This window comes from Meriones unguiculatus, chromosome 3, assembly GCF_030254825.1.
Source record: "Meriones unguiculatus strain TT.TT164.6M chromosome 3, Bangor_MerUng_6.1, whole genome shotgun sequence".
In the NCBI taxonomy this organism is placed as follows: domain Eukaryota; kingdom Metazoa; phylum Chordata; class Mammalia; order Rodentia; family Muridae; genus Meriones; species Meriones unguiculatus.
This window is the reverse complement of record NC_083351.1, coordinates 103,205,236-103,218,719: the sequence shown is the minus strand read 5'-3', so window position 1 is coordinate 103,218,719 and position 13,484 is coordinate 103,205,236. Positions and strand designations below refer to the sequence as shown.

At 48.2% G+C, this 13,484-nt stretch overlaps 1 protein-coding gene across 4 annotated transcripts in view; it reads right to left on the bottom strand.

Annotated features, from left to right (window-relative positions):
• Window positions 1–1,362, bottom strand: part of Trio (trio Rho guanine nucleotide exchange factor) — a 288,270-nt gene extending 286,908 nt beyond the window's left edge. For 2 of the 4 annotated variants that reach the window (XM_021640449.2, XM_060380403.1), the window contains exon 1: window positions 1,140–1,358. In XM_021640449.2, the coding sequence (XP_021496124.2) occupies window positions 1,140–1,296 (157 nt within the window). In that variant the 5' untranslated portion in view covers window positions 1,297–1,358. Of the gene's footprint in view, window positions 1–118; window positions 231–1,139 lie in introns of those variants that run through there. The other 2 variants (XM_060380406.1, XM_060380404.1) reach the window with 2 other exon arrangements.
• Window positions 1,363–13,484: the final 12,122 nt, after the last annotated feature.

Sequence of the window (13,484 nt, the reverse complement as noted above, 5' to 3'; positions counted from 1 at the left end):
CGGGTGCAGGCCGCTCACCAGACCCCGAGGCTCTCCCAGCCGTCCTCCCAGAGGAGGGCGAACAGCCTCCCCGCTCCCGCCCCGGCCCGCCCGCCCGTCCGTCCCCCCGGGACCCGACCTGGGACGCCCTCTCCGGCTCTCCAGCGAGGAGTCTGCATCCTCACTCCCCAGCCCGGCACACCAGAGACTGCTCTCCCAGCCGCAGGGTCCCGCCCGCCGCCGGTGCCCTCTGCCGCTCCCCGGACGCGCGAGCAGACCGGACTACACGCGGGGACGCGGGACGCGCGCCCGGCTCGCGCGGGATCTGGGCCGGGCCAAGCCTGGAGGAGGCGCCGTCAGCGGGGTCCCCGGGACGCCTCGTCACGCCCCCTGAGCCGCACACCCGCACCCCTCCCGCACGCCGGACTCCGCGCTAGCCTCCTCCTCGGCCACCTCTGGCTCGCCAGAGCGGACCCCGAGGCACCCGGCACTGCGTCCAGGTCCACACCACCCACGCAACGCCCACCAGCCCTGGCCCTACGCCTCTCCCCGGGGCTGCCAGGGTCCCAGATGTCCTGCCCCGGCCTCCCCCAGAGACAATGGCTCGACCCGACCGCCGCCTCAGCTCGGCCACCGTCCTCGGTCCCTGGGCTGAGCGGTGCGATGGCTGCTCGGTTTCACAGAACCTTACGCCAAGGCGAGATGACAGGCTAGAGCCCCGGCCCAGGACACTAGGTTATGATGGGGTCGGGGAGACAGCTACCAGCGGCCCAAAGGCCATTTACAGGGCAGAGCCCGCTGTCCCCGGTCCCGGAGAGCTCGTCCTCCGGGACACCGGCCTCCGCCCACGCCGTCCCCGCCGCCGCCTCCTCGGCCCTCCAGCGAGAGACAAAGAGCCGGCGCCCCAACCCGCGGGGCCGTGGCCGCTGCAGCGGGAGGCCGAGGGGGGTCTAGCCTGGCACGAGGGGCGACTGCCGGGAAAGGGAGTGAAGGCGTCCGGGACGAGCCGCAGCACACGGGCGGCGTGGGCAGCCTGACCCGCCGGCGTGGATCGCGGTGCCCAGATGCGGCGACCGAGACAAGAGCGCGCAGGGCTGTACCGGGCCAAAGACCGGGGCGCGCCGGGACGGCCCAGCGCGCGAGGCAACCGCGGCACTCACCGGATCGGAAGAAGGCCGCGATGTCGGCCAGGTCCTTGGCGGCCTCCTCGGCGCCCTCGCCGGCGCCGCCCCCGCAGCCGGAGCCCGCCGCGCTGGCCGCCGCCGCGGGGCCGGAGGACGCGGCCGGGGCGGTGGCACCGCCGCTGCTGCCGCTCATGGCTTCGGCGGCGGACGCGCCCGCCTCGGGCCCCGCGCCCCTAGCTCCGCGCACCCAGCTGCCCGCGCCTGGCCTGGCGGCGCCGAGCACCCAGCTGCCCGCGCCCGGCGCGCGGACGCACAGCCCCGGGGCGGCGGGCGGCGGCGGCTCGGCCCGAGGAGCGCGCCCACATAGACGGGGACACCGCCCGGGAGCCGCGAGCCTGGCGCGGGGCGGGCGCGCGGAGCCACGGCCTCGGCGTGGCCGGCCGGAGCGCGGGCAGCGGCGCGGACACGCGAGGGCGGGGGCCGCGGCCGGCGAAGCTCCGCGATCACGGACACCGGCGGCAGCCGCGAGCCTCCATCTTGCTTTCCAATGGGGAAGGAAGGAGGGGGAGGGAGAAATCACAGTCGAGGAAGCCCGGGTGAAAGGAAAGGGAGAGCAGGGAAAGGAGAGGAAGGAAAAAGAGGGGCTTCGGGAATTTCCGGAGAGCTTCGTTAGGGGTCGGAGCGTGGGCTCGGCGGGTGGGCGGGGCCTGCTGTGGGCGGGACCATGGAGGGGCGGGGCCCCGCTTGGGAGCCCTGAGGGCGGAATGGGGTGGCTGCGGTAACGTGGAGCGGGCCAGGTCTCCTCCTCCAGGGTAGCTTCAAACCTGGGAGGAGCAGGAACAAGTGTGACCGACCCGCAATGGCCTTCCCGGCCGGGCACTGCGCCCCCTGCCAGGATTCTCGCGCAGTCACTGAAAGCAGCACCCGGCGCTGGAGAGGTTTCTTTTTTTTATGTCCCCGGCGGGACCAGATGACTAGTGCACAGGGCTGGTGTGTCCCTCGCAGGAGCAGCGCTGGAACGTAGGAGGGGCTCGATAATTGTTGAAGGAGCAGAGAGGCAATGAAAACAGATTACCTGCTGTAGTCTACCGTCTGTTAAAAAAAAAAAAAATGGGAGCGGGGAGGTGGGGGAGGGTGGCTTGCGGGGAATCCCCATCTCCCCAACCCAGATGTAAGGAGAAAATGATGGAGGCAGGGGAAAAAGAGAAAAGGGGCCTTTAAAGAAAACGCACCGTAAGTCAGCTATGTGAAATGTCAAATTCTGCTTTATGCCAGGGCTGCAAAACGAACGTGCTGAAGGAATGGGCGTCGGATACTGGAGGAAACAGAGCAACAGATTTCATCAGGCTACACCACTACCTATGTTTAACGGGAGAACCATGGACGACTAGCGGATAGTGGGCACTAGAGCTTTCTGCCTTGGGAGTCTCAGAAAAGAAGGGGAGTAGGCTAGAGGGCTTAGTTTCTTTCAGAATGAGGGTTGAAGACATCCGCAGAAGCTGGTTGGTGTTCAGGTTACTGCACATCTGTGTAAAGATCTACAGCTGTGTGTAGTACATGTGCCAAGAAGAGTACAAATGCCCGTATCTTCTTGCTCTGTAAATTAACTGGGCCTGGAGACACTTCTGAAACAACCCACACATCTAGCATTCTCTCTCTCTCTCTCTCTCTCTCTGTGTGTGTGTGTGTGTGTGTGTGTGCGCGTGTGTGCGCGCGTGTGCGCGCGTGTTCATATCTGTTGGCACATGTCTGTGTTCATGTGAATGCAAGAGGTGGATACCAAGTGTCTAATTCAATCAAGCTTTCCTCACCTTATTTTTTGAGGCAGGGTCTCTCACTGGATCTGGAACTCCTCCATTAGCTACACAGTTTCTAAGGCTCCTCCTGTGTCTGCCTCCCTAGGGCTGAGATCATAGGGCACGAACTGCTGCACCCAGCTTTATACTGCGGATGCTGAGGATCTGAATTCAGATCCCATGCTTGCAGAGCAAGTATTTTACCATAGCCATTTCTTCAGCCCTCAGATCTTGTTTTTAATACAATATTTTTCTCCAATAAAAGGAAGTAGGGCTCTTTGGGGAAATGGCTGATTCTGGTCGTAGGACAGGAAATGTTTAACATGAGCCTGAAGCATCCTGTTGTGCCAGAAGGTAAGGAAGTGGCGTCTCAAGGAAAAAAAAAAATCAGTGGGGCTAAAGCTTGTTCAAGAGACATAGGAAACAATTAAAGATTCTAATGGTCAAAACTGGAACAAGTTGAGTAAGAAAATACATCACTATCTGATTATAAGCACATAAAATAAATAATTTTGAGTCCATACTGATGTCAATGAATAAGCAAATGGGGTAGAAGAGACAAATCCCCAGTGCAGAATTACAAGTAATTTGTGTAGATACTATGTCCTGAGTGAGATGGAGCAGAACTGTCCTCTCATGAAATGCAGGCTGCACATAGTACCTTCCTTCCAAATAGAACAAAACCCGTGAGCAACCACAACCCCGCCCTAGCCCAGTGATCAAGGTAAGACTCAGTAAGCCACCTTCACAGTGTATACTAACTGTGATGAGGATGACAGTGTACCTCTGTGGTCATCCCCTCCAGAATTCCTAACTCCAAAGGAATAGAACAACTTCCTGTGAGTGAGGCCATTCCTATAAGGTAGATCACCAGCACTCTCTCAAACTTTCAAGGTCACCATAGAATGAGAAAAGGCTGACAAACAGGCATGGAACAATAAGAACAGTAAGGTAGTATTAGGACCGAATGCAATGGAGTCATTTTCTAGTGTTGTTTTGTGACAGGTTTTCCATCTGTAGCCCAAGCTGGCCTTGAACTCTCCATTCTCTTGCCTCAGCCTCCCAACTACTAGAAGTGTACGTACAAAGAATTCAGTTGTGTGCCACCATGTCTGGCTCAGAGTAGGGCTCTTGATGGGCCTCAAAAAAAATTCCTGAGGTTAAAACTAAGTAAATTTGAATAACATGTGGCAGTATTAGACAATAACAGTGAACCCACCGTAAGAGAGAAACTGGGCCTGGGGTGCAGGGGAGCTCTCTCCACAACTTTCTAATAAATGTCAACCTCATTTTGAGATAAAAAGCGTGTTTCAAGCTTACTTTTAATCAGGTGAGCAGTCTCTACAAAACAAAGCAATTCAAGTTAACAGGTCCACATCTCAGGCCTTCAGCTCAGATGTGCTGACAATGTTTCTCTAGTTTTCACTCTTAGTTAATTCCTGCCTATAATTTCTTTCCCTCCCTCACTTATATAGCCAAGCCCCCAGAGGCTTTTGGAGTGAAAACAGAGAGGTCGTACCTGGTCTCTGGACATCAAGAACCATGCGGGCGTGTCTGTTCCTGAACCTGGACATCCTGCCTAGATTGCCAGGATTGCTGAGACCAGATTGTGGGCATTGCTGAGGCCAGCCCTTATGTTACGCCTTATCCACCCATGGGAACCCAGTTCTGTTGGCAGCCATCAGGAAAATACTCAGCTGCTCACTGTGGTGCTCAGTCCCAACCCAACCTCTGAAAAAGGCAGCCACAGTCTCCTCTCTTAGATCCTCAAGGCTTCCTAACACGGGCTTTCTCAGAGACCTACTTTAAGATTTAACGCTACCCAACCTACTCCCAAACCAATGAAAGAATACTTACCCTTCTTGAGTTCCAGCTTCATCATTCTTTCTTCCTTATCTGTTTGCTTTGGTGTAACGTTTCTGTCCTTAGAGAGACTCAGCTTTTAGTACCCAACAAACTTTTCTTTCCAATTCTCTCTACCAGGGATTCTAAAAATATTTCTTAAAATTCAAAGCCAAGGGCCAACATTTTTATTTGTATCCCTCCCATAATAATCCCACCTTTAGCTAGTAAATACACTGTCGCTTCTCTTCTGCCAAAACTGTGGAGAAAAGTTTGAAGTTTGAGAAAAATGAAAATGTTTGGATGAGAAGGACATGCTGGATGATATGATGCATCCACAGGCAGATTGACAGCATGTTGGTAGTGAACCCAGGCAGTGACAGCTGGAAAAAGCTAACTCCTGTTGGAAAGTTCCTGGTCAGGGCAAATTCAGGGTTCTGAGAGATGGCCTCAAGGGAGATGTGACTGAGTGGTCACATTACTGTTCAGGACATTGGGGGTTGGAGCGGATAGGGAATGACTGGTGTGTATTTGACAAGAGAAGATCTCTGTTCTAAGGACAGAAATTCTGGCCAATTCTTCTACCTCAGGTACTCAGTCCAAGAAAGAAATGGGAGAAAATGTTTGTGTGGATGTGGAACACACATGCTGGCTGTCCTTGACATCCGAGCATGTGCAGCAGTAATCTAAACAGGGTTTCATGACAGCTGCTGTTGATCCTACCCAACCTTCAAAATCCGGCTCCAATTTCATCCTCTTTCATGAAGCTCCTACATGACTCAAGTTGATCTCTCCCTTCTCTGACTTGCACTTCAGTTATTTGGGCAGTTAATCGTGTGCCACATTCTATTATTTATAAGTTTTGTGTTCAGTGTCTTGCCTAGGAGATGAAGCAATCCTTTGCAGTTAACATGAAAGTGCCAGTAAACTGCCTGTGTACCTGGAGCTATATGAAGCCCAAAGACATGAAACAAAATGCAAACAAAACACTAGCTGTGGTAGACAGAGCGACACTCTTGCTTTCCTTGGTAGACATCAGGCCCAACCCAAAGACACGCATTTCCCAGCTCCAGTGTCCTCAGAACTGTACCGAGCCCTGTGAGACCCAAGCAAAATGGGCAGATTCATCACTTCTGTTTTCATTGTCCTTTGTATTCAACCTTTAAAAACCTGGGCACACCAGTGAGGGTAAAGGGACAACAGTGTGACTGTGAAACAGAGTACATGGTGCAAATAGACGACTGCTTGTAACACAAGACCACGAAGGCCCTGAGTGCTTAAGCGGCTAATCTGCCAGGTGCTGAAGCGTAGGCCGGCTAGCCTTCTCTTACACAGTAGGCCAGTCACACAGTGTGGGCTTTGGGGAGGTAGGCGTGTGTGCTTGTATGTTAGCTTGGGGGACACACACGTGTATGAAGTTCAGAAGTCAGTGTAGGTTGTCTCCATCTATTTATCGTTCTCCACCTCACTTTTGCAACACAGGCTCTCACTGGTTCAGCCAGACTGCATGCCCAGTGAGCTCCAGAAATCCTCCTGTATCTTCTTCCCCAGTGCTGGGATGAGAGGTAAAGACCACCATGGTGAGTGGCTTTTTTTCTTTTTAATGTAGTTGCTGGGAATCTGAACTCAGGTCCTTATGCCTGTTCAGCAAGCCTTACTGACTGAGCCACTCTTCGGATCCCCAGCCACGGTCCTTTACTGGTTTCTCACTTTTTTCACCACAGAAACCTTAAAATACGGTGAATGAAGAAGCAGGACACAGACACTCCCTTGAGCATCTGGAGTGGACTGCACGGAGCCACCACCTGACAAAAATATGTCTTGAAATTGGTGGTGGTGTTGGTGGGGTTCCTTCAAAACAAATGTGAAATGTTTTCTTTTTCGCATTCATCTGTATTTATTTTAATATGAATATTATGTCTTAAATTGCTTCCTAGTTGATAGAACTGTATGTCTCCCATTTTCAAAAGGATATACTGAACTCATAGCCCCGAATACCTTAAAATGTAACTTTATTTGAGAATAAGGCCATGACAGATATAATTATTCAAGACTGGGATTATGCTGAAATGGTGTTCTTATAAGAGGATGGCCTAGTGGGGACAAAAGTGGAGACTGCCACCTGAAGATGAGATGAAATGATGCAACTGAGTCACAGGCTCTTGGCAGATCACCAAATCAGTGAAGAGTCTAGGGAGGGCTGGCCTACTGGTTTCAGAAAATCATGCCTCTGCCTGGGTGTGATTCAAACTTATGGACTAATAAAGTCTGAAGTATCCAGAAACCTGGGGTGATAAACTTCTGTTGGTAAAGTCTCCTGGTTCAAAGTACTTGACAGTCATGGTAGCCCCAGAAAATTAATACACAAACCAATATACATGTCTAGTATTTTGGAGGTTTGTTTGTTTGTTTTTGGAGTGACAGTGTCATTCTAGGAACAGAGCCATATGTGGATAATATTTGTTGGATGCCTATGGGAAAAAAGAAGAAAGAAAGAAAGAAAGAGAGAGAGAGAGAAAAAAAGAAAGAAAGAAAGAAAGAAAGAAAGAAAGAAAGAAAGGGAGAGAGAAAGAGAAGGAAGGAAAAAGAAAAAAGAATATGGGAAATTCAACCTAATTTAAATGACTATAGGAATAGATGGGAATAGAAACATGTTGTGAAAATGTCTACCTGGCAAAATTTGACCACAGTGTGGAACCTGTATTCTTCTGTTCTCTGCTATTATAACCAAATACTTATGATTGGCTAGTCTGTGAGGAAAAGAGGTTTGCTTTGTTCACAATTTTGAAGGCTAAAATCTGGATTGCATAGTGCCATCAGTTTGATCTCCGGTGAGGCACCCTGTCTGTGCCATATCAAAGTAAATGACATCATAACTTGAGCCTGTGTGAGAGGAAGACAGAGAGACCAGGAAGGTAACTACCTTAGTCTTCTATGGTAACCCTTTCCAAAGATCTAGCTAGCCAGGTTACCATGAGAACCTGGTCATTTTGCACTAGTCTGTGTCTCTTAAACATGGACTCGACACAACTTCTCAGTGCTGAGAACAAGCTTTGAACACATGGATCTTTCAGGAACACATTGCAACTGTATCCAAAGTGTAGAACCACAGCTACAAATCTGAACTCAGAGGCAGACACCAGGTCTCTTTATACTTGTCTAGTTAATCATGGCTGTGAGCCTAGAAAGTGAGTGCCACATGAGGTCACTTTCTAATTACCAAAAGTTTTGGCCAAAATGTGCAGGCTTGGGGTGGATCCATGACTCTCCAGTTGGTGCTGAACCAGATTAAGAAACATGGGAGAAAAGGTGACAATCTTCAGGGCCATGGATGGCCTCTCCATCTGCTAGGGTCATGCCAAGTCACTTCAGCAATACAACCAGATAAACCTGGGTTCTTCAACTTCTTGGGTTGAGGATGACCATGAAGCTACAAAACTGGAAAGGCCCAAGCTAGAGCCCAGACCACACTGCTCTGCACCTCTCTTCATAAATATGGAGTTCCAAGAATCACTGATTGGCTCTCAAGATTGTTTTGTAAACATTTTTTTCATACCAGTGTGGAAGTTATGGGGAATGAACCTGGAGAAGCTGGGTAGAGAGGGAAAATAGGAGATAGGTGATGGGGTAGGTAGAAAGAGGTATGCGTGTGTGCTATAGTTAATCTCAGTTGTCAAGCTGAGATCTAGAATCCTCTGGGAGCTCAGCTTCAGAGGCGTGTGACTGTGGGAGACATGAGCACATTTATTCATCACTGTTGCTGAGCTGTGAAGCAATGTGACCCTCTGTGCTGTGATGCAATGTCACCGCTGCTTCCAGTTCCTGGTTGCTGTGACTTTCCTGCCTTGATTGACTATAACTTCTAACAGTGACCCAAAAGAATCCTTTATATCCTTTAAGTTTGTCAGGGCACTTTATCAAAGCAACAGGCAAAGTCACCAAGACAGCATGTGTATGTGTGCACATGTGAGCACCCGTGCCTCTGCCCGCCTGCCTTTGGGCTGTTCTCTTATGGAAGACGTGGTCTAGTAACAGGGAAAAACAATACCAGAACCAAAAGGTAAAAGTAAATTTGTCTCTGAAAAGAACTCAGAAAAGAGCTCTGAAATGAGCTTAGAAGTTGCTAAGTTTTGTTATTACTGTTATATAAATAAGAGAAGTATTAGAAGGGACATTATTTGTAATGTATTGTAATCTTCCAGCTGATCAATGTTCTAGCAGTTAAAAACTGCTGACTTCTACTTCCCTGCCAGTAATTTTAAAAGTCCCAAATTGATACTGTTTTTCCATCTACATTTGCTACATTTGCAGAATCTGAAATTCTGCCTAGAAAGAGCCACTCATTCTTGGCCACCTTTTGGCCTTCAGGATTTCTCAGCAGGGGATAAATACTCCCAGGAGGGCCCAACACCTTAAATCTTTATCACTTAATCCCTTCTAGAGAAGACTGGTGGTTTAGCAGAACATCAACTCAGAGTAATGATGGATAAAGGAAGGAAAAGAGCAATGAAAGTCACCAATAAGAATCGCATCTACTCTGCTTTTTTAAAGGATGGTCTTGCTAATGTTAGGTCCCTGATTACACACTGAATCATCACAGTTGTATGGGGAAAGCCATGTAAAGACTTCATTTCCAGTTTGGGGCTATTTCAGAAGCCTTGATTTATACAGCAAACAACTGCTTAGTCCCTACTGTGTAATCTGCCAGAGTGAACAAAATAAGCCAGAGCCTTTGCCTCACAGACTGACTTTCCTCTGGAGGTGGATTGCAAGACAAAGGAAACTTTGGCAGTAGGATCATGAGTTCAAAGCCAGCCTGGGAAATGAGACCCTATCTTAGAGGGAAGGGGTGGGAGGGTCTGGGGGACTTATGTAAATGGTTAGTAAGTACATAAAAAGATCCTGAGTGACATGATCCACGAGGGAAATGCAAACCCAACCACAGTGATTTCCCACTCTGTACCCACTCTGTATTCAAAATAAAAAGACAGAAACAAGGGACAAGGACATAAAGGAAGTAAAGCCCTTGTTGGCTACTGGCAGAAATGTAAAACGTAGCCACTTCAGAAAACATTTTAGAATTTTGTCCAACAGTTAAACATAGAGTTACCATATGAGCTGGCAATGGAGGGGATGCACCCAAGAAAAAGGAAACATATGTCCACACAAAAACCTGTAGAGATCTACAGCAGTGGGATTCACAGTGGCCAAAAAGTGGAAAGACCCCAAATGCCATTACATGAATCTATAAAGATTTGTCATTCCATATGATGGGAGATTATCCATCCCTATAAAGGAAGTACCAGTACTTTCTATAGGATGGGTAAGCCAAGACAACATTCTACTAAGTGAAAGAAGCCAGACACAAAGGACAGAGAGTGCATGATTCCATTTCCACATGAAATGTCCACAAAAGGCAGATCAGGGACATCCTGATGAGAAGTGAGCAGTGCTGAAACACTTGTATCTGCCATTCAGGCTTCCTCCCAGTAGACAGCACACACCAAGCACCGTGAGATTCAGGAGTGTGAACATGAGCTTCACCATCCTCAAAGTGCAGTCCTCACAGGGCCAGCTGGCATCTGCTGTGGCAGGTGCTATCCTTGGCTGTGATGTATGGTGCTACTCTCCAAGAGCCAGCCAGGGAGTAGGGATCTCTCATCCACTTTCCTACAGAAAAGGCATGTGCTAATTGTTTTCATCAAGCTCTGCAGTTTGATGTAGAGAATGCAGCTGGTGATGACAGTGTATCTTCAGTCAAGTCCTGAAGAAGTTGCAAAATAACAAGAGGAAAATCATGAAAGAAGAACAATAGAAAGTTCCCAGAGATTATGGAACATGAGGCTGATAATGTAGCTTCTAAAACAGCTCTTGGAGGTAATAGTTTGAAAGTAACCATCAACCCATAGCTTACAAAGGAGAGAACCAGGGAATCAATGTCCCACCTTCCCTGCTCCCATTGGCTACAACCACCCAGGAGCCAAGAGGGAAAGGAACTGTGGATGTGCCTATAGGCCAGGTTCATGAGAACAGTAGCAGAGAATGGATCTGTTAGGCCAAAGCAGAACATTTAGTTCTGTCATGTACTGCTCCAGTATTTGGAAGTCACAAATCGATCCAGGGCATCCAACAGCTCTGTGAGCCTGACATTCTACACAGAACACTAAGTGAACAGGCCAAGTTGGAAAGGTAAGTCCAGCCACTACCACCAGGCTGGAGGGAAGGTTTTAAATAGCAGTTATCACTAAAAGCCCAGTTATTGGACAGTACAATGGAGGGGACATGTTTAGTTTTTCTTTCTTTCTTTCTTTCTTTCTTTCTTTCTTTCTTTCTTTCTTTCTTTCTTTCTTTCTTTCTTTCTTTCTTTCTTTCTTTCTTTTCTTTTTTCTTTTTCTTTTTTTTTTGATACAGGGTTTTTCTATGTAGTCCTGGCTATGCTGGGACTCACTCTGTAGACCAGGCTGGCTTCAAAATCCCCCTGATTCTGCCTCCATTGTGCTGGGATTAAAGGACTGCACCACTATGCCCAGAAAAACCTACCTAAAATGTAGAGGGGTAGGTGGGATTGAGAAGAACTGAAAGATGAGAAAAGAAGCTCCCATGACAAAGGTAGAGGCAATGATGACAGGGAAGAAATGCATTCAAGGCTTTGTGAGGCAATTCTAAGAAAGACACATCAGGGCAAAGTTACAGTGGCTCTTGACTGCCAGCTTCAGCATGTCTAGTGAGCTGAATAAATAATGGCGTTTTCTGTATGTACCAGTCTGCCATAGTTGTGAAGCACTGTTATGAAGGAATGATTAGGCCAATGACAGTAGCAATGCAAGGAGAGAACTGTCACCTACACAGAAAGATATAAAATCCAGTACTCGACTGTTCCAATAGGAGACAACAGCTATTCACATGGTCACTGCGGGTAAGATATGAAGCTTGGAAATACCAGGGAGAATAATAGGATGACTGCTCGAAACCTCCATCCCATAAGGAGGAGCCCTTGAAGACAATGGAATAGGCCAACTTTAAGCATTCAGGAAGAGCTCCTAACATCCCTGATGATCCAGGACACTGGGAGTGAGTCAGATGTAGCCGCATATAAAACTTCTTTTTGGCTGTGAGCAAACAGCACCTTTCAGATTGCAATGCACTTCATGCATGTGTTGGGGTCCACATATTCTGGAGATGTCAAATCCACCTCCTTTGCTTTTTGTTCCAAGACACAGATACTTTCCTGAGGAGAGACTCAGGTAGGTACCTCCTGCGTGCAGAATGAAGCTTCGCTTGTGTCCTTCCAGTAAGATAGTTCTCTAATCACCTTTTTCCAACCATGCAGACTCAAGGAAAGCAACCACCATCTAGTACCTGAACACGGTGACTTTTGTTCATGTGGTGAGTTTGACATTGAAGCCATTTAAAATCTTTTCTTTTCCTAATCCATTTGTTCTGTTCATCCTAAGCCTCACACTGGCAGCATCTTCTTGTGCACTATTGTTTTGTCCTTCTTTCTAGCCCCCTTCTCTGGTGTCAGGTAACTGATAGCCCTTCTACTTCTCCTCTAAGAAGGATGGAGAAGCCAGCGCTAAGGTGAAAGTGCTAGTAGCATGAGTCTGTAATGAACTACAGAGAACCCTCAATCCGGAATACTAAAAACAACCATAGACAGAACATGCCCAGACCATGTTGCCCTGGAACCCTACAGAGATAATGTAGATTTTTAGATTATGCATAAGCTGTATTCGTAGATGCTGGCCTTATGTTACTTAATTTCCAAATCATAAATAAAAACCCGTGTGTTCACTGTTTCAGAGCCTGGTAGTAGGAGAGTTTATTTCTGCCGACAGATGGCTGTGCTTCCTCTCCTGAGCTCGCGCAGACCATGCGGCTCACGGTGTCTCTTTTTATACCTTGGAAGTGCCCAGAATTGAATGGTGTGCTTATCTGCTTTGCTTTTACAATGAATTCCCCTTTGTGTTGTGGATTTTATCCTTTCACTTTTGTTCTTTTAAGTTTTTACTTCTCTTTTCACCTCAAGTTTCTTTGAGATCCTCCCCTAAAATGTTGGGGGCAAGAGGGTGGATGGATGAATGAATGGGTGCTATGGATGATGGTTAATGGATGCATGATGGAATATGGTTAAACCCATTGTCAGCTTGGCCTGGTTTAGAACCATCTACCTGACACATATCTATGAGAATATTTTCGGAGAAGTTTCTCTGAAAAGAGAACTATTCTGGATGTGGGCAGTGCCATCTCATGGGCTTAGGTCCCAGACTGAATAAAAAGGAGGAAAAAGTAGAGTAGAAAACAAGCATGAGTACCAGCATTCTTCTCTTTGTCATGCAAGCAGCTGGATCACATTCTCACTGGCATTTCTTCCCTCCTGTGATGGGCTCTTTCCCCTCAAACTGTGAGCCAAAATAAGTCCTTCCTGAAGTTGACTTTGTCAGGTATTTTGCTACAGCAATAATAAAAGTAACAAATCTAGATGGCTGCATGAGAGACGGATGAATAGATAACTATATCACCAGTTCAACTCAATTGTTTAGCAAGAGAGATAGATTGACTTCTGAAAAATTAATCTTTTTTATCTTCCTTTATGCTATAATACCAACTTAGCTAGTGTATTTGTGTAAATACAGGAAGCTTAGCAAGGCATGGTGGCACACATCTTTAATGCCAGCACTCAGGAGACAGAAGTAGCAGGATCTCTATGACTTAAAGGCCAGCCTGGTCTACATAGCAAGTT